Source organism: Panthera onca, chromosome E3 (genome assembly GCF_046562875.1).
Source record: "Panthera onca isolate mPanOnc1 chromosome E3, mPanOnc1 haplotype 2, whole genome shotgun sequence".
NCBI lineage: Eukaryota > Metazoa > Chordata > Mammalia > Carnivora > Felidae > Panthera > Panthera onca.
The window spans coordinates 6,172,221-6,193,186 of NC_138354.1; the positions used below are offsets into that span (position 1 = coordinate 6,172,221).

Below are 20,966 nucleotides of genomic sequence, written 5' to 3' on the forward strand. Positions count from 1 at the left end.
TTACCTTAAATGTCTGCTGGTTAAATCAAATGTCATCTGAAACAGAACATTCAGAGGGAGACAAATCATTTGGGTGTCGATGCAAAAAAAATTTTAAAAACTGAACTGTGAGAGACGACCGCCATGAGGCTCTGACCCTCTTCCAAGTGTGGGCGTTTCAGATACTTCACTCCGAGCTCTGCATCCCCTCTGGTCACCCGTTCCCAGGAAGGGCCGTCTCTGGGTCCAAGCACCACGTTCTAGTTCCCACAAGGGAGCAAGAGTTGCCCAATCCCATCCTCGGCCAGTATCGCACGTGCTGGCTGCTACCTAACCCAGTGAGGAGGTGGGAGAAAGCTCAAAAACAGGTCAGATTTATCCCAGAGAATGAAGACTTCTTTCCCTGCACGAACTCGTCCATGAATGTCACAGCCATTTTGTTTGCAGTGGCACCAAACTGAGAATAAGAATGGGGAGTGTGTGCTTTTTCGCAACGGGTTTGCCGCCAGAACACAGGTGTCGTGAAAACCACCGCTAAACCTAAACCAAAATGGGAAAGGAAAAGACTCATATCAACATCGTCGTCAATGGACACGTAGATTCGGGCAAGTCTACCACTACTGGGCATCTGATCTACAAATGTGGTGGGATCGATAAAAGAACTATCGAAAAATTTGAGAAGGAGGCTGCTGAGATGGGAAAGGGCTCCTTCAAGTATGCCTGGGTCTTGGATAAACTGAAAGCCGAACGTGAACGTGGTATCACCATTGATATCTCCCTGTGGAAATTCGAGACCAGCAAGTACTATGTGACCATCATTGATGCCCCAGGACACAGAGACTTTATCAAAAATATGATTACGGGCACATCTCAGGCTGACTGTGCTGTCCTGATCGTTGCTGCTGGTGTTGGCGAATTTGAAGCAGGTATCTCTAAGAATGGGCAGACCCGTGAGCATGCCCTTCTGGCTTACACACTGGGTGTAAAACAACTTATTGTCGGTGTTAACAAAATGGATTCCACTGAGCCACCCTACAGCCAGAAGAGATACGAGGAAGTCGTTAAGGAAGTCAGCACCTACATTAAGAAAATTGGCTGCAACCCCGACACCGTAGCATTTGTGCCAGTTTCTGGTTGGAATGGTGACAACATGCTGGAGCCAAGTGCTAATATGCCTGGGTTCAAGGGATGGAAAGTCACCCGTAAAGATGGCAATGCCAGTGGAACCGCACTGCTTGAAGCTCTGGATTGCATTCTGCCACCTGCTCGTCCAACTGACAAGCCCTTGCGTCTGCCCCTCCAGGATGTCTACAAAATTGGTGGTATTGGTACTGTCCCTGTGGGTCGAGTGGAGACCGGTGTTCTTAAGCCAGGCATGGTGGTCACTTTTGCTCCAGTCAGTGTTACAACTGAAGTAAAGTCTGTTGAAATGCACCATGAAGCTTTGAGTGAGGCTCTGCCTGGGGACAACGTGGGCTTCAATGTCAAGAACGTATCTGTCAAAGATCGTCGTGGCAGTGTGGCTGGTGATAGCAAAAATGACCCACCAATGGAAGCAGCTGGCTTCACAGCTCGGGTGATTATCCTGAACCATCCAGGCCAAATCAGTCCTGGATATGCACCTGTGCTGGACTGTCACACAGCTCACATCGCCTGCAAGTTTGCTGAGCTGAAGGAGAAGATTGACCGTCGTTCTGGAAAAAAGCTGGAAGATGGTCCCAAGTTCTTAAAATCTGGTGATGCTGCCATCGTTGATATGGTTCCTGGCAAGCCCATGTGTGTTGAGAGCTTCTCTGACTATCCTCCTCTGGGCCGTTTTGCTGTTCGTGACATGAGACAGACGGTTGCTGTGGGTGTCATCAAAGCAGTGGACAAGAAGGCAGGTGGAGCTGGCAAGGTCACCAAGTCTGCCCAGAAAGCTCAGAAGGCTAAATGAATATTATCCCCAATACCTGCCACCCCAGTCTTAATCAGTGGTGGAAGAACGGTCTCAGAACTGTTTGTGTCAATTGGCCATTTAAGTTTAACAGTAAAAGACTGGTTAATGATAACAATGCATCGTAAAACCTTCAGAAGGAAAGGAGAATGTTTTGTGGACCATTTGTTTTTTTTGTGTGTGGCAGTTTTAAGTTATTAGTTTTTAAAATCAGTACTTTTTAATGGAAACAACTTTGACCAAAAATCTGTCACAGAATTTTGAGACCCATTAAAACAAAAGTTTAATGAGGAAAAAAAAAAGAATGGGGAGTGTGTGATGCATCCGTGCTCGCTTAAGATTGACAGAATGGAGTTAGCCATTGATTGAGTGACTTGGACGAGCCTTGGGTTATGCCGAGTGTGAAAAGCCAATTCAAAGGGATGCCTGCCGAGAGATTGTTACGAAGCGTTTGTGAAATCACGTAATAACGGGGGTGGAGAGCGGGTCGGTGGCCAGGTGTTCGGATTCAGGGTGGAGGTGGGCGTGGCCACAGGGCTGACCCGGGGGTCTGTGAATTGCGGTGCTTCTGGGTGTGCGGAGGCTGGGTTTGCATTTGGACGGCCGCAGCCCCTCTGGTGCCTTTGGGCCGCCCGTGTAGGTGTCGATGGGGCCCTCACCGGGCACATCGGTTACCCCCGATCGCCTTCCTGCATCGGTCCAGCCTGCAGCACCCTGGTAGGGGAGGCAGGTTGGATAGGGGACCGGGGTCTGGGCTGGGCGTGCCTCTCAGGACTGCACCAGGCTCACCCCACACGACCTAACTCTGCAGAAGAGCGTTTACAAGAGGCTCCGGAGAGCCCTTCGGCTTGAGTGCAGAGGTCACCCCGCCATATCACAGATCCCGGTCCTGTCGGCGCGAGGATGGTGGCTCCCTCGGGGTCTGTTTCCCACAGAAACGGTGCGGCTTATCCTGATGTTCGGGCTCCTGCGAGCGAGAGTCACGTGGAGCCCCTCCCACCAGTGGCGCTCATCAGTGTGGGGTTGAGGTCTTTTTTGAAGACGGACTTTTCAGTTTAATTGCCTTTTCAATACTGAGTCTCAGTGAAATCTGAGGAACACAGTCATTTGGGATTTTTATTTGTTTAAATATAAAATGCATGCTTTCCATGTTTGGCACTTTAGTTTCTTGTCTAAATGTCTTCTGATGAACCGGTTTATAACCTAGCATTTGCCTGGATTGGATTACTGCCTTGGCCCCTCACTGTGGTGGTTGCTCTCAGGTAGGGCTGCCGGCCCCTTGGGTTCCCGTGCCCCTCAGGGTGCTCCCCGCATCCTTTCCTGAAAGGAACCTGTGACAGTTGGGGGTGAGGCTTCCTGTCGGCGCTCCATGTGTTGTTCCCTCCTCCAGCCTTGGGGGGAGACCGGTCCCACCTGAGGGTCCCCATCACTCGGTCAGTCTTCAGCTTACACTTTAAAGAGTGGGAGAGGCAAAAATGCTTTGCTCCAGGTTAGGTATAGAGTAAAACATTCCTGCTTCCTCTCTGGGACACTCTTGAGCGTGATTTTGTAGTGAATTCCGGGTCACCCCAGATGACTAAAAATGTTTTTAATTGCATTTTATTTTGAAGATTTTGACTTCAGCGTTCCAGGATCCATGAAGCTACATAATCTTATCTCTAAGTTGAAAAAGTGGATCAAAATCCTGGAGGCTAAAACCAAGCAGCTTCCAAAGTTCTTCCTCATAGAAGAAAAGTGCCGGTTTTTGAGCAATTTCTCAGCACAGACCGCTGAAGTAGAAATTCCAGGGGAATTTCTGATGCCAAAGCCGACACATTATTACATCAAGATTGCTAGGTAAGTGAGCTGCTCGACTGGCCTCAGGGCAGACCTGGGGCTGCTGTTCTGGTTACTTCTGGCCCCTGAAGTGGGAGAACGAGAGATTGTTCTCGGATCTGAGCCATCAAGCACGGTAGAGGGTTCTGGTCGAACTGATGGGGTAAATGTCTTGCTTGTGTCCCCTTTGTGTTTCTTTTGTTTCTAAAAGTCTCTTTTCTAATTTCCACAGAACTGGACATGATAGAAAGGTTATCGGTCTGTAAAACTTTTAAAGCTTAGTAGTCAAAGCAGAATTGGGCAATTATAAAATTTATTAGTGTGTATACTGTATCTTATTTTAAACGTAGAAGGTGTGGTAACAAATGGTCGTAATCAGACCCGGAGCTCTGCTCTCTCGTGCATCTGGACTTGGATTTCCCAGTCCTCCAAATCTGACTCCCTCTTCCGGCCGCCCACCCTGCTCCTCCTCTTCCGTCCGTAGCCAGGGCGCACGGGAGGGAGGTGAGGGCGAGGGTGTGTCCATCCTCACGCCTGCTTCTGGGGCAGCTGCTCCCCATGGCCCCTGTGCCAGACCGTCCTGTCCCCCGGCTCTGTGGCTGGGTGCTCAGAGCCCAGTCAGCTGCCCATCTGGAGCCCCTGAAGTCGGAGCCCGGGGCCCGATTGTTTTACGACGACAGCGTCCTCTGCTCTTCCGCCTTTGATTTTCCCTGTGTCACGATGTCTTCCCCCACGTCATAAAATCCCGTCGTACCATTTAAACCTGGTCAGAGTGACCTCTGTAGCTGCGCGTTCTGTCTTTTTGTGACGATTCCGAGTGCTGTCTTTGTAAAGTTCCCTTTTCTTCTCAAAGAGGATTGGAAGTCGAGCCTCAGGAAGGGAGTTGGTGTTTCATCGTGTGCTTGTTTGGGCAGGTTTATGCCCAGGGTGGAAATTGTGCAGAAGCACAACACGGCGGCCAGGAGACTGTACATCCGCGGGCACAACGGCAAGATCTACCCGTACCTCGTCATGAACGACGCCTGCCTGACGGAGTCCCGGCGAGAGGAGCGCGTCCTGCAGCTGCTCCGGCTGCTGAACCCCTGTTTGGAGAAGAGAAAGGAAACCACAAAGAGGCACTTATTTTTCACAGGTATGACAGGTGCGCTTTGGGGGCACACAGCCGGTCCCGTTAGCCTTTGCGGATTTTCCCGTGTGCCGTCTGGGGGACTGAGAATGCCCTGAAGCTCACCAAGCAGGGAGGGTTCTGGAATGAGGACCCTGTGCCGTGAAGAAGCCGCTCCCTTCTCACTGCAAGACGGGTGCTCTGATGAGTGTTTGGGAAAGGGGGGTGCCTGCCTGTGCGCGCTGCTGGTTTCCCTCGCCCGGAACCCGTGCTCTGGGGAAACGTGCGCTGGCACCGGGCCTGTCGTGGGCGTGTTAGCAGCGTGTTGTGAGTGTGTTTAAGTGCAGTCTTCAAACGACTCCTGGAACTCACAGTGCACTGCACGGCCCCTGCTGGAGCGAGCCTTCGTGGAGTGAAATGCGGTGCTAGGGAAAGTCAGCAAGGCCTGTGAACGCCACAGAAATCGTGGCCAGGTGGCCACCAGTAGCCTCCGAGTAAGGCCTTTCCATACGTAGTTGTCCTGGGTGGTTCATGAGTGAGCCGTTTCTGTCTGTAACGGGCAGAGATGAGATGCCTGTGATCCCGCTTAGAGAAGAGAACCACGGTCGAAACATTTTAGCATCTAACCTCTGAGGTTGGGAGCCTACTGCAATGCATATTAGCCAGTCCCATAGGGAACTTTCTTCTGATGGCTAAGAATCCAACCCGTTTTGACTTAAAATCTTTCACCCTAAAGTTCACTATCCCCCAAATAAGTCAATTGAGGAACTAGAGTATACAGAAAACTGTATGCATTTTAACATGCACATGATGTGATCTGTAGTGTTGATTACATCTGTGGGTAATAGATGATTCTTTGTCTTTTCCAAAGAAACAACCTCTTGGTCAGCACCAAATGACAGTCCAAATACATGCCCTTGAGTCACTGTGGGATGTCTTTATGGGTTGAAACCATGGAACAAGCCAGTAGCTGTGGTTTGACTGAGCTTAGACCAAATTAAACCTATGTTCGTTAAAAGTCAGAGGCGTGTGTGTGTGTGTATTTGGAGAGGGAGGGTGTGTTTGTGTACACGTACCACGCTGACACTCAGGGCAGGCGCAAGCAGTTATTGTGGCCTAGGGACAGGCTGGTGCAGATACTGGGTCATAGCTCCCACTCCCTCCCCACCCCCGCAGCACCAGTGCTGCTGCTGCCGTGACCCTGTGCTGGCACACTTCGTTTGCTATCTTCTGGAAATTACTCAGCTTTCTACAAAGTATCTTCAACAAAATGTCTTCAGGGGCACCTGGCTAGCTGAGTCAGTAGAGTATGTGACTCTCGATCACAGGGTTGTGAGTTCAAGCTCCACGTTGAGCATAGAGCTTGCTTTAAAAAAAAAAAAAAAGTTTTAATAATATTTCCTTGATCTAATATCTTTTTTAACTTTTTTTAAACTTTTTTTTTTAAACATTTGCTCATTTTTAGTATATGTGCTGCCAAAGCGAGCACACATTTGTTCATTTTTGAAAGAGAGAGCACGCACAAGCCGGAGAGGGGCAGAGAGAAAGGGAGACACAGAACTCAACGCAGGCTCCAGGCTCCAGGCTCCAAGCTGTCAGTGCAGAGCCTGATGCGGGGCTTGAACTCAGGAACTGTGAGATTATGACCTGAGCTGAAGTCGGACACTTAACCGACTGAGCCACCCAGGTACCCCATTGATCTAATATCTTTAAAGTGTTATTTAATCTACCAGCAACCCCATGGGTACATATTGTAGTCCCATTTATAAATGAAGAAACTGAAGTTCATACAAGTCCAGTGACCATTCCCAAGGTCACGTCACTGGGAAAACAGACCTCGGGATGTGAGTGTGGACAATCTGGCTCCAGGGCAGCCGTACCCAACACTTTCTGCTTGAGTGTGGTCATGACGTGGGTTATCCTCATGTGGGGTGAATTGCTTCATAAAGAGTGCCCATCACTGCCCATACAGCTCCACAAAGTGACTGAGCAGAATGACCAGGTTGGTTCTGGAAACTTATCTGAGGCACAGAAAACGATGTGAGGGATCGTTTTCCTGATTTCCTGAAGACGGGGCCCAGCCATCCCTGACGCCGGAAGACCGCCTGACAAAATCACACTCCTGCCTCGGAGTGAGTGGGAGGATTGATTTCTCCTGACAGGGTGCCGATGCAGGGGGACCTCTGAAGAGCGGACGAGGTTGGCAGTCTCCGATTTTTAAAGATTGCTTTCTAAAGAATTTCCGTTCATCTGTGTCTTAAGCAAAAGAGGCTGGCGGCTCAGGCTCCGTCGCTCAGCAGATTGGGCTTCGTGCCACGTGCTGAGTGGGTACGCAGTGTGGGACTTCCAGCTTTCCCCCGACCCCCGTCCTCTGCTCGTGAAGGGCCGAGTGACCTCCTCCCAAGATGGCCCTGGAGGTGGAGTCGAGCGCTGCCCCCTGGCGTCGTCTCAGTCATTTCCTCCTTTCTCCTCAGTTCCTCGAGTTGTGGCGGTGTCCCCTCAGATGCGCCTCGTGGAGGACAACCCCTCTTCTCTTTCCCTCGTGGAGATCTACAAGCAGCGCTGTGCGAAGAAGGGCATCGAGCACGACAACCCCATCTCCCGCTACTATGACAGACTGGCCACGGTGCAGGCACGCGGGACCCAGGCCAGCCACCAGGTACCGAATCGGGCCGGCCGCGCTCTGTGGCGGGGCTCCCCCGACACGAGCGCTTAGAGGGGTAGCGGGCGGTTGAGAGGGACCTTTCTCCCTCATTGGACTTGTGAGTGGTCAGAATTAGGCGACCATGGCCCCTGATGTGGTGACGTTTGCTGCAGAATAACTTGACGGCAAACTCCTCTGGCAGCCAGACCTGCTCTGAGGGACATGAGGCTGCTTATCCAGTCCGCGTTCACGCTCCTCTGGTTTGCGGCCAGGGCCGGGGTGAACCACGGCCTCTGTTGTGTATGCTTTTTTAAATGTGGAAAGTGGCGAGCCCTGAAACGAGTCAGGTCCAGTTGTTTTGGTCGCCTGGTGTGGGAGCACAGTGCCTCCCACAGGAGTCCCGCGCGGCTCTGGCCTCGTCAGGTGGGTGGAGGGCCGTCCCCACCAGCAGATTCCTGCCCTTGCTAGAAAGCAGGGCAGGTGGGGGTCTGGGTGAGGAGGTTTTGTGCGGGATTGTGTGCATCACCAGAAGGTAGCTCTATCTTGGCCTGCTCCCCCAAAGCCACTGTGGTCCTTCCTGTGGCTCCCGAGAGGGCCTCGTGATTTTTAGGAGAGATGCCACGAAGCTGGAAGCTCTGATCTTGCTTCCATCCTCCCAGGGACTCATTTCAGTTAGCCTGGGACCTGGAAGACTGTTTCTAGGAAGATGGAGCCCACAGGGTGCTTGCCTCACCCGCCTGGGCAGTGCTCAGGGTACAGGCAGGGCCTGAGGTGGTCCGGGCCTCGGGCTCTGTTGCAAGTCTCCTACCTTTGTGCAGGCAAAACGAGTGGAACCTGTCTGTTGATGGGTGTCTGTGGACAGACCTCGTGGCCTCCCTTGGGAATTGGGTGTCAGGGCTTCATCAGGGTGTAGGTGACTGCCTGGTCACTCTGTGGACCAAGGACAGTACTGAGGTGTTTGTGCAAGATGCATGCATTCTATTCTTAAGACTGCATTTATTTGTCTTTGACATTATGGAAACTGGTGACCTCTATCTGCAAATACATATTTACATGAGGTTCCATGTGTTTTACAAACTATTTGTGTGATATTGTTTATTCTGAGAGAGAGCGAGAGAGCACATGTGAATAGGGGAGGAGGACAGAGAATCCCAAGCAGTCTCTGTGCTGTCAGCACAGAGCCAGACCCAGGGCTTGATCCCAGGAACGATGAGATCATGACCTGAGCCAAAATCAAGTCAGACACTCAACTGACTGAGCCACCCAGGCGCCCCTGAACATTCACCCTTTAAAATGTTCGATTCAGTGTTTCCGGCATATTCACAGAGTTGTGCAGTCATGACCACAATCTGTCTTTAAAACAGTTGAGGGGCGCCTGGGTGGCTCAGTTGGTTAAGCACCTGACTTTTGATTTCGCCTCAGGTCATGATCCCGTAGTGGTGAAATTGAACCCTGCTTCGGTATCAGTAGTTTGTTCCTTTCTATTGCTTAATAATAGTCCCTTGTATGACTATATCACATGTAATTGATCCGTTCATCAGTTGGTAGACTTTTGGATTGTTGATACTTTTTGACTTATGGCCCGTGCTAAGGACTGTAAGCATTTGTGTATATATTTTTACACGGACATATGTTTTCATTTCTCTTCGATACATACCTAGGAGTAGAATTGATTGGTCACGTGGTAAGGTTTATGTCTAACATTACATGAACTCCCAGACTATTTTCCCAGGTGATGGCAGCGTATAAGGGTTCTCTTTTCCCTGCATTCTTGCCTACAGTTATTATCTCTTTTTCTTATCGTCATTCTCATTCATTTTGGTTGATAACAAGTGATGTTGAGCAACTTTTCGTGTGCTAATTGGCTGTTTGCATATTTTCTTTGGGGAAATGTTTATTAAAGCCCTCTGCTTATTTTTAAATTGTATGATTTGTTTTTTTGTTTTTGATGCTAAGAATTCTTTGTATGTTCTGGATCCAAGTGACTGGATACGAGTGGTTTCACTTTATTTCCTGTGTATTGGCTATGTTTTCCTGAGCCTTCATTTATCTCGTTTTTGCTGAAAACTGGACATTTTTAATAATATATGTTAACTCCAGAAATCAGATCCTTTTCCCTAAGGTTTGTTATTGTTGTTGTTTGCTTAGTGACTTTCCTGGACTGATTTGTAAATTCTCTGTTTTTGCCATATGCAGCCATTGAAGTCTCTGCTCATTTAGCTAATGATTTGACAGATTTTCTTAAATGCTTAAATGCTTAAACCAATAAGTCTTCCTTCCGCCTTTTTTGAGGGCCTCTATGGGGGGAGGGGCATGCCTTCCACTTGGCCAAGTAGTTTATGTTCTGCCTTAGCTTCTACTTCCTGTTTGTGCAGATCAAGGTCAACCAGAAGTGGAAGCATTGGGCTTTCTGAGGTTTTTCGTGACCTTCTAGTGACCTTCTAGATTCTCAAGAATATATCGAAGCTTTTCGAAGCCTCCTGTGGTCATCTTACTCCCTCACTCTTCCTCTTGTCTGCCATCATCTTCTGTGCTGCAGCTGGTATCGCTGCCTTGGGCATCTGCAGGGTGACGTGGTCGTCACTGACTGCTTTCAGCAAACACCTGTCGGATAGGGTGCTCCTCGCTGGCTGAACTCGAAGTTCGATCAGACACAAGCCCAATAAATGGGGCTTCCCCCTCCCCCCAGCCCCACCCCCCACCCACAGGAAGCTGCCAGATAAGTCAAATAGTGACACTTCTCTGGAGATGAGGTTTTTGAACGCATTTTGCCCACTCCTGGCTGTTAGGCTGCTGGTTTCTACAGCTGTCATGGTCGCAAAGCCACTGTGGAGCTGGGTAGATGGGAATGGTATAATTAAACTGCCACAAAGATCACTGTCAACAAGATTCAGCCTTTTTTTTCCCTTGAGTAAAAGCTACTCAGATTGTTGTAATAAGCCTTTAATTTCCAGAATTTAAAAAAGTTTTCCAGGGGCGCCTGGATGGCTCAGTCGGTTAAACGTCCAACTTCGGCTCAGGTCATGATCTCACAGTCCGTGAGTTCGAGCCCCGCGTCAGGCTCTGTGCTGACAGCTCAGAGCCTGCTTCGGATTCTGTGTTTCCCTCTCTCTCTGACCCTCCCCCATTCATGCTGTATTTGCTGTGTCTCAAAAATAAATAAACGTTTAAAAAAAAAGAAAGATTAAAAAAGTTTTCCAAGGTATATATAAGGGGTTTTTTTTTTTGTTTTGTTTTGTTTTTTTTTTTTTAAGTTTCTGATGTTTGCTAATGTTCTCGATGGTCTTTGTGGTTCTTGGTTGCTTAGGGCCTGCATTTTAGTGGCTAGTCAGAGCCCATGGGTAGGACTTAGCCCAGAACAGACCTGTGCCTTTACCATTTGGTCTAACAAGAATGGAATTAACTCGGCAGACTTTTTATTGAGACTGTCTCTGAATCAGTGGTGTTTGAAATAGTGTTGTGAGTCCTCCAGCACAGAATTCACTTTAAAGTGTCGTGTAACACCTGCTCTACTTTGATAGACTAGCTCCTTCAGTTACACACCTTTCGTCTTTAATAGTCTAAGGTGTGAATTGTTGTCATCCGACTATTCTTTTTGTTAACCGGCGTAGCGTTTTCTCTGGTTAGCAGGTTACGGTATTCAGATTTTGCCTAAATTCTTGGCAGGACAGATATCACGCATCATGCTCTTAAGGCTTTTATTCAGATGGCAGTGGTGTTGGTTTGAGCATATGGTGTGGAGCCCTAGAGGGGAATTGACATCCCTGTATTTAGTCAGACAACATCACATACGTATTTCTCAATAGAATTCATTCTGTTGGTGCCAAGTAAGTACAAAACTACAATTGGAGAGTTTTCCTTTTGGGGAAAAAAAAAAAACGAGCGAATTGGAGGGAGGTATCATGGGGTGATCTATCCTTGCAGGTCCTCCGAGACATCCTCAAGGAGGTTCAGAGTAACATGGTACCACGCAGCATGCTCAAGGAGTGGGCTCTGCACACGTTCCCCAACGCCACAGACTACTGGACGTTCCGGAAGATGTTCACCATCCAGCTCGCCCTGATTGGCTTTGCAGAGTTCGTCTTGCATTTAAATAGACTCAACCCCGAGATGTTACAGATCGCTCAGGTAAAGGGTGTGAGGAGACGGCGCCTCTCCCCAGACCCCTCTGCTATGTGGTTTCAGTTCCACAAGTGTCTCCTTCTGGTGTTTAGGACACCGGCAAACTGAACGTGGCCTATTTCCGATTTGATATAAACGACGCGACCGGGGACTTAGATGCCAACCGTCCCGTCCCTTTCCGCCTCACCCCCAACATTTCCGAGTTTCTGACCACCATCGGCGTCTCCGGCCCATTGACAGCCTCCATGATCGCTGTCGCCCGGTGCTTCGCCCAGCCCAACTTCAAGGTAGGCCACGGTGGCTGGTGTGGCGCGCGGCTGGGGTCACTTGTATGCGCGCGGCCTCACAGCTGCTGGTCTGCCAGTACGGAGGGAGAGTGTTGCGGCTGCACAGTTAAAGCTTCTGCATTTTGGAAAAAGCGTTTCAAGTTTTTGCTGTCTCAAAGCACTTAACAAAAAGGAGTCAGAAGCCTCTACTGATCATTTTCCCAACTATCACTGTTGCTTGCCGGTTTCGTTTATTCCATTTGGTATCTGTTTTGTGTTTATGTAGATCTTTCTTCTCTAAAAGGGCAGAAATACTGTCTGTAGGGTTGTGCCGCCTTCCTGGCACCGCGGTTATGGGTCCTAGAGGACAGTCGTGGCAGTAGGACATGCCCCGGCCGCAGGCGGGTGTGGGATGGCGCTGCCCTCCTCTCGGCGCCGTCCCTGCCCGGCACCGCACCGGCTGCTTCGGCGGCCTCTCCTCAGACTCTCCCAGCGGTTGTCCAGCTGGCAGGCAAGGTGGGCAGCTCAGAGCTCGTGCCGCCGGCAGAGGGCAGACTGGGATTCGAATCCAGTTCCCACTGACTCCAAGCCCGTCTTCACCACTGCAGTTATTCTCTCCTCACGGTTGGGGGCTGAACGCAACTTGTTTTTCTTCTAACTTAGGAGACGGGTTGTACCTTTTTTCCCCACAGATGAGCAGTTTGTGTCTAGAGACGCCTGCAGATACCAGTTGCTTTTCCAAAAAATTTGCTCAGGACAGTTGTAAGATTGTCAGCTAAATGCTTAACTGTGAAGACAGACTTTACATCAAACACATCTTGTGCTTTCAGTGCTCGCTTGTCTGTTAGCGAGGAGTGCTTCCTGGAACAGGAGTACGAATAGGAGGAAAAGCAGCCCTGTGGCTCTTCCACGAGTGAGCGGTCTGTGCTGTGACCATCACTTAGCTGGGGCATAAGGCTTGGAACAGGAAGTCCTCACTTAGAAACGTTACACTTCTGGAAACATCATAGGGCAGTCCTTACACTGGCATTTACTTTGAAAACCTTAAAAGAGAACAAAGAAGGAAGCACTACCCATTTCTCACGGGCCTGGTACAATGTGGAGTAGCACCGTGCATCGTTCCTTGTGTAGATGGTGCTGGCCAAGATGAGGAGGAGTCGGGCCACCTTCTCCAAACTCTGGACCCAGATTTCTTAACAGCCTAAATGTAGAGGATGCTTTTAAGTTCACTAAAACATAGACCATTTTGTACAGGAGTGTCTTTTAAAAACACATCTGGGAGGCTCTCTTACTATGCCCAGTATATAAACAGGGAAATTGAGACACAGAGGGCTAAGTAAATCGATCAAGGTCACCCAGGCAAGAAGGTGGAGCTGGGGCTAGAACCTGAGTCTGTGCCGTGGCCACGCGGAGGCCCGGGGATGGCCCTCCTTGACGTGAGACACATGTCCTGTGACACCCACTTGATTCCTTCCTGTCTCCACCCAAATGTGATCTTGTCACCAGCCCCACCCCCCGCAAACCCCTCTGAGCCCGCTTACCTGCTGTTTGCACAGTGCCCGTCATCACCGGGCATGTTGAACATTTCTCTGTTAGTACCAGAGCCTCCATAAGGGCAAGGGGTGTTCACTCTAAGCTGCGGTGCTGGGAACGGGACTGCCCAACCAAGCCCCTGTCAGGTGTGCAGGTGCTCATTTAAACGCTCGGCACCAGGAAGCAGCGTGACAGCAGCAGGTGCCCCTGGACACATGTGCTCCGGCTTTGCAGAAGACCAGACCAAACTCTGTGCCTTTGGGCCCTCGCTGCTCTAAGTGAGGAGGTGGTTTGTACCCCTGGGGGCCAGCCCCACGCATCCGCCAGGCACACGCCGCGGCCCGGGTGCTGGGGCTGACCGGCCGCGGCGGCTCACTGTGCTCGGGCTCCGTCTCCTTAGGGAGCTGCCCCTCTGGGTCGCTCCTGGTTAATCCAGGATCATCTCGTTCTCTCTTGGCACAGGTGGATGGCATCCTGAAAACCGTGCTTAGGGACGAGATCATTGCTTGGCACAAAAAAACGCAGGAGGACACCTCTTCTCCTCTCTCGGCCGCCGGCCAGCCCGAGAACATGGACAGCCAGCAGCTGGTCTCCCTGGTGCAGAAGGCCGTCACCGCCATCATGACCCGCCTGCACAACTTGGCCCAGTTCGAAGGCGGGGAGAGCAAAGTGAACACCCTGGTGGCCGCCGCAAACAGCCTGGACAACCTGTGCCGCATGGACCCCGCCTGGCACCCATGGCTGTGAGCGCGCCCGCCCTGCCGCCCAGAATGGGAAGCACGCCCGCCGGCTGCTGGGCCTCCTCTCTGCTTCACCCGCCGTGTTCACGGAGGCCCCGACAGCGCGTGTGCAAACGCGGGTAAATGGAGTTCTAGAGGAGCTGCCTGTTACGGCGGCAGAGCGGAAACGTCTAGGCTTTTAAAATTCCCTCGCAGGAACCAGGACTCTCCGGTCTGGAATTTCTTTGTGAAACCTTTTTTATCGTACTCCTTCCTGCGTGTGAACGTACAGATGGAACTGTAGGAGACAATTCTATATTGTCCGTTTTTAACTCAGAAATGACACCTTACAGGAGCCTTGTGCTTTTGTACAGACCTTTGTAACAAGTGTACAGAAAACCCACTTTGTTAGAGAAACAGGAAATTATGAACAAGTCGAGCTGGTTTTTCTCTAAGCACAGACTTTTATGCTGTACGTAACTGGCTCCGGGATCTCCGGGATGTGGGTCAGCACGGCCTCGTCACCCTGCGGGGACGCCGTTCCTCACGCGGTGGATTCAGATCCCGCCGGGAGAAAACTGAGCCCCGGGGGCGGCAGGTGAATCTGAGGCTTTTCATCGGCTGGCTCTTCGGACGCCTTCTTGACATTTACTATCATTGTACCAGGAAAAAAACCTTTTCCTTCCTAATTTAAAAAGAAACAGCAAGAAAAGTTTGTCCGTTCACTCCAGTCTGTCATGTTCACATTTTTATAAATATGAGCATTGAGAATGTTCTATCTAAATTTGTACAGTGTGATTTTTTTTTTTTTTTAGAATAAATATTTTATAAAAGGATGTGTCTGCTCTTACATGTATGGAAATGCTTGCTTCCTCTGCCTGAGCGTCCCTCAGCCCCTCGGGGACCGAGCCCCCTGGGCCAACACAGCCGTGCTTCAGGGTGGCTTCCTGGGGATGGACAGACAGGTGACGCCTGGGAGGGGGTCTTGGCTTGGAACTTGGGGGTCCGGACCCACGCTCAGCGTCTTCTGTGATGGCGATGAGGCTGGTCCTGACTCTGACGGTGTGAGACATGTCTGGGAATCTGGTCCCTTTCGGCTTGGTTTCCCCACCTCAGGGCGGCTGCCAAGGGACCTGTGTACGCAGGGGGGAGGCGGCCCCACCCCACCAGCGTGGTGTCCTTCCCCCTGTGCATCCTTCATCCTGTGGGTGGGGTGGACGGTGCAGAATGGAGGGGGAGGCAGTTCCTGAGCACACGGTGTAACTCATGTCCGAGGATGAGAAACGGCGAAGCAGGACTGGGGAGGGATGGCAGTTGCTGCTTTAATTGTAAAATGAGGATTCTGAATTTTAAGGACTCACTCCATTGGGAAGCGCTTCGTCTGCTGTGAGGACAGCTTCACCCAAGTCAGGGTCTGGTCAGCAAGACCCCTTCCAGGGCCAGAACTCCAAGCCCTTCCCAGGCATCACCTTTCTTTTACTCCTCGTTGTGCCCCGTTGTCCCCAGGCAAGCACAGAGGGGAAGCCTGCAGCTGATTTCATGCAGTCTCACCACGAAGTCCAGTCCCAGGCATGTAAACCAGTGTGCCGTAAGAAGTGTAGACGATCGTGGGGGCTCCGGTTTGTGTGGGTGGCCGCAGGTGGGGCCGTTATACTGGGCGCTTGTCCTCAGAGGCAGATGGGTCCGTGAGCCCCGAGGGGGTGGCCCTCAGAGGATGGGTTTCCAGCTCAGAGTGGGGAGTAGCCCTTGGAGAGTCGGCCGGGGGGCGTGGTGGCTGCAGACGTGTGTGGATGGTGTTCGGAGAAGGGAAGTTGGTGTACTGAGGGCCCCGGGTTCTGTGCCAGGCTCACGACACCGTGCCCTCCGTGCTGCCCCTGGTTTCTAGGAAAGCCAGCCCTCGAACAGGCAGGAGGGTGTTCCTCAGCGGAGCTCCAGCTGGAAAGATCAGGGACCTGGAGTTGGGAGGCCAGAGCACGGGCTTGTTTATGGGGGCCACATGTGGCGGGTGCCCCTTGTTCTCCAAGCACTATTGCAAGGTAAGTGCTGTTATTAGCCGCTTATTAATTATCGGAAAATAAACATAAAATTCACCATTTTTTTTTTTTTTAAATTTTTTTTTTTTTTTTTTCAACGTTTTTTATTTATTTTTGGGACAGAGAGAGACAGAGCATGAACGGGGGAGGGGCAGAGAGAGAGGGAGACACAGAATCTGAAACAGGCTCCAGGCTCCGAGCCATCAGCCCAGAGCCTGACGCGGGGCTCGAACTCACAGACCGCGAGATCGTGACCTGGCTGAAGTCGGACGCTTAACCGACTGCGCCACCCAGGCGCCCCTAAAATTCACCATTTTAACCACTTCTGAGTGTCCAGTTCAGGGACATAAAGCACATTCACATTGTCGTGTAACCCCCACCACTGGTGGTCTCCAGAACTTCCTTCGTCTTGCCAAACTGAAACTCTGCACCCATTAAACACTGACCCCCAGCCCCCACCCTTGTACTTTCTGTCTCTGGATGTGTCTAGGAATTTTCTGTAAGTAGAACCACATGGTATTTGTCCCGTGCCCGGCTTCCTTCCCTCAGCATATACATTAAGGTGCTTCTGTGTCATGGCAGGTGTAAGAACTCCCTTTCTAAGGCTGGATGATATCGCGTCGTGTGGATATACCGTGTTTTGTTTGTTCGTCCGTCTACGGACACCTGGATCGCTCCCGTCTTCCGGTTACTGTGAATGACGCTGCCGTGAACGTCGGTGTGCAAATACCTGCGGGACCCCCGGCGTTCGGGTCTTCCAGGACTACCCACAGAAGCGGAGTTGCTGGACCAAACGGTAATTCTGTTTTTAATTTTTTGAACGACTGCCGTATGGTTTTCCGTAGCCGCCGCGCCGCTTTAAACCCTCGCCACGGGTTCCGGTTTCTCCCCGTCCTCCTCGACACTTGTTCCTTTGTTGTAATAACCGTCCTAGCAGTGTAGAGTGGCGTCCACCTCCTTTGCGGCTTCGGTTTGCATTTCCCTTTGTGACTAGTGACTCTGAGCACCTTTTCACGAGCTTCCTGACCACTTGTGTATCTTCTTTGGAGAAACGCCCCTTCACGTCTTTTGTCCGTTTCTTAATTGTGTTGTTTGGGTCTTTTTTTTAAGTTGCAGGAGTTCTTTCTATGTTCTGGATACTGCCCTCCTTTTTTTATATTTATTTTGAGAGAGAGTGTGGGAGTAAGGAAGGGGCAGAGAGAGAGGGAGAGAGCGAATGCCAAGCAGGCTCTGCACGGTCAGCACAGAGCCTGATGTGGGGCTCAGTCCCACAACCATGAGATCACGACCTGAGCTGAAATCAAGAGTTAGACTGAACCACCCAGGTGCCGCTGGATACTAACCTCTTATCAGATAGATGATTTACTATTTTCTCCCACTTTGTGGGCTGTCCTTTCATTCTGTTGATAGTGCCCCTTCATGCAGAAGTTTTAAATTTTGATGTAGTCTGATTTATCTGGTTTTCTTTTGTTGCCTGTGCTCTTGGGTGCCATGTTCAAGGAATCATTGCCGAACCTAATGTCGCAAAGCTGCTTTTTCCCCTATGTTTCTCCTAAGATTCTTACAGTTTTATTCTTACATGTAAATCTCTGATCCACTGTGAGTTAATTTTTATATATGGTATAAAGGGTTCATGAGAGTTCAACCTCATTCTTTTGCATGTGGATATCCAGTTTTCCAAGTGCCATTTGTTGAAAGACTGCCTTTTCCCCCATGGAATGCTTGATTTGACCATATAAGAGGGGGCTTTGTTTATGGGTTCTGTGTTCTATTCCATTGGTCTGTATGTCTGGATTGATTGATTGATTAATTGATTATAATCTCGGCACCCAACATGGGGCTCAAACACTTGAGATCAAAAGTCTCATTCTTCCCACTGAGTCAGCTGCGTACCCACTATATATGTCTGTATGTCAACACCAAACTATGATTATTGCTACAGCCTTGTCATATGTTTTGAAATCAAGAAGTGTGAGACCTCCAACATTGTTCTTTTTTAAGGTTGTTTTGGCTAGTTGGGGGGTCCCTGAGGTTCCATATTAATTTTAGGGTAGATTTTTCTATTTTTGGATTTTTGTAGGAGTTGCTTTGAATCTGCAGATCATTCTGGATGGCAAAGACACCTTAGCAATATTAAGTCTTCCAATCCATGAACCTGAATGCCTTTCCATTTATTTTGTGTCGTCTTCAATTTCTTTCAGTTTATAATTGTATAGTTTTGAGTGTATAAGTGTTTTGTTTTCATGGTTAAGTTTATTCCTATTTTATTCATTTTGATGCTACTACAAATGGAATTGTTATCTTACTTTTCTCTTCGGGTTGTTCATTGTTCGCCTGTAGAAACACAACTGATCTTTGTGTGTTGACTTTGTATCCTACAGCTTCAGTGAATTCGCTTTTTTAGTTCCAACAGTCTTTTTGTTCGTTTTTATCAGGAAGAAAAGACATTTCTTCCACGATGGTGTTGGCATAAATTTTCTTAGGGGGAAAACCGTTTTAGTTGCCAGACAAACATGGTAAAAAGTCTGAAAAGATAGGTAGCTTTAGTTTAAATGGGGGAGAATAAGCTTGCAAAGGTGATGGGGCACTTGAGGAGGGGAAACGAGTATTTTGATGGACACTTGGGCCCCTCTGGTGAATGAACCAGCTAACAGGGGCTGGAGGGGAGAAAAGGGTGAAAACCAGGGGGTGACAAACACTAGCTTATGAACGTCTATGAGTTGGTGCTGAAATTTTTGCCCGTCATTAGAAAAGTGAGAAAAATTAATGCATCAAAGTTGAGGTTTCTTATGGATAATCAACCATAGTCTTTTATCGTGAAAAGTTGTGCTGTTAAAATGTCCTTGTGAAATGAAATGCTAGTGTTACAGATAATTGTTACTAATTTTTTATGTCATTTCTGACAAACTAAAGAATTAATAAATATATACCAGCCTAGGGGCACCTGAGTGGCTCAGTCGGTTGAGCGTCCGATTTCGGCTCAGGTCATGGTCTCATGGTCTGTGAGTTCAAGCCCCACGTCGGGCTCTGTGCTGACAGCCTGGAGCCTGCTTCGGATTCTGTGTCTCCCTCTCTCTCTGCCCCTCCCCCGCTCATGCTCTCGCGCTCTCTCTCTCTCTCTCTCTCTCTGTCAAAAATAAATAAACATTAAAAAAAATTTTAATATATACCAGCCTACTGATTATGGTCAGTATATTTCACTGGTCTATAAAACAGAAGAGTTTGGGAAATATGAGTCTAAACAAGTCATAATTATATAGGATTCTGTATAGTAGTAAGATAGTTCTTATCTTTAGCTTATTTTTAATTACAAAATTGAATGACAAGTCTAAAAAAAAAAAAACATGTGAACCTACGTCGTGCATACATAAAAGATGAAAAATCTTAACACCAAATACAATTCAGGACTATTTTTACTCCTACACTTCATGAATGTAGGGTGACAAAAACTTTTACGTCTTTTAGGATAACATGCATTATTTTTAGTCAATTATTTAGAGTTACTGTACTCATCTCAAATGTATCACAGTCTGCTTCCAAATGATATTATACCACTTCGCTTACATTGCAATCCTACAACAGTAAACTTGTTTCTCCCCTTCCATTCTCTGTGCTATTGATATTATAATTTTTACTTTTACATACGTTATTAACGTCACAACACGTTATTTTTACACTAGGTCATACTTCCATTCTTATGTATGTATGTACGTTAAGTAATCTCTACACCCAACTGGGGGCTTGAACTCACAACTCCAAGATAGAGTCACATGCTCCAGTGACTGAGCCACCAGCCAAGCGCCCCTAGACCATACTTTCTTTTTTTTTCTTTTTTAATTTTTTTTTTAGGGTTTATTTATTTTTGAGAGAGACACAGTGAGAGTGAGGGAGGGGCATAGAGAGAGGGAGACACAGAATCCAAAGCAGGCTCCAGCCTCCGAGCTGCCAGCACAGAGCCCAACGTGGGGCTCGAACTCACAAACCGTGAGATCATGACCCGAGCGAACTCAGGTGCTTAACCGACTGAGCCACCCAGGCACCCCTAGACCGTACTTTGTCAACAGGAGTAGTATTGTTCCCCTGTTAAGGGGGCTGATTTGATAAAAAATACCTAAAAGGCTCCTTAGGAAGATGGTATATATTTGTTTTTTGTTCTAACAATTTTTTGGTATGTATTTTCTTAGGTTTTTCTGTATGTAGGATTATGTTGGGTAGTGTTCTGCAGGGGTCTTTTGGGTATGATGGGTTTAGAGTTTTCATTACTGATCTTCAGTCTGCTTGTTCTGTGTATTATTGGAAGTGGAGTATTGGAAATATCCCACACTTACTGTAGAGCTATTTCTTCCTTTGATTCTGTCAATATTGGCTTCACATGTTTAGGAGCTCCGATATTTGGTGCGTGTATGTTTGTACCTGTTCCGTCTTCTTAGGGAATTGACCTTTTTATCATTATATGCTGCCCTTCTCTGCCTCTGAAATAGTTCCTATCTTAAAGTCTATTTTGTCTGACATCAGTATAGCTACTCCTGCTCTCCTGTCATTACTGTTGTGTGTGGAATGCCCTTTTTCATCCTTTAACTTTCAAGCCGTGTGTGTCCTTCTATCTAAAGTGAGTCTTGTGGACGGCGTGCAGATGGATCCTGGTTTTTTATCCATTCTGCCAATCTGTCTTATTATCATGGAGTTTAATTCGTTTACATTCCCTTTTGCGCTTGCTTCGGGAGCACATATACTAAAGTTGGAAGGATGCAGAGAAGGTTAGCGTGGCCCCTGTGCAAGGATGATACGTTTACATTCACTTTTTCAAATTAGTT

General features: G+C 48.8%; 1 protein-coding gene, 1 non-coding gene and 1 pseudogene across 14 annotated transcripts in view; all 3 read left to right on the forward strand.

The window, feature by feature from the left end:
* TRRAP (transformation/transcription domain associated protein) overlaps positions 1-14,955 on the forward strand; it is a 114,081-nt gene extending 99,126 nt beyond the window's left edge. For all 13 annotated transcript variants that reach the window (XM_060649498.3, XM_060649506.3, XM_060649496.3 and 10 more), the window contains 6 exons: positions 3,526-3,751; positions 4,645-4,862; positions 7,310-7,494; positions 11,404-11,607; positions 11,694-11,888; positions 13,863-14,955. In XM_060649498.3, coding sequence (XP_060505481.1) covers positions 3,526-3,751; positions 4,645-4,862; positions 7,310-7,494; positions 11,404-11,607; positions 11,694-11,888; positions 13,863-14,147 — 1,313 coding nt within the window. In that variant the 3' untranslated portion in view covers positions 14,148-14,955. The remainder of the gene's footprint in view (positions 1-3,525; positions 3,752-4,644; positions 4,863-7,309; positions 7,495-11,403; positions 11,608-11,693; positions 11,889-13,862) is intronic.
* LOC132689591 (elongation factor 1-alpha 1 pseudogene) lies at positions 446-2,172 on the forward strand (annotated as a pseudogene).
* Positions 14,956-20,860: 5,905 nt separating the features above from the next.
* LOC132689822 (U6 spliceosomal RNA) lies at positions 20,861-20,966 on the forward strand. Its single transcript, XR_009615169.1, has one exon. It is a non-coding gene; the product is annotated as a U6 spliceosomal RNA (small nuclear RNA).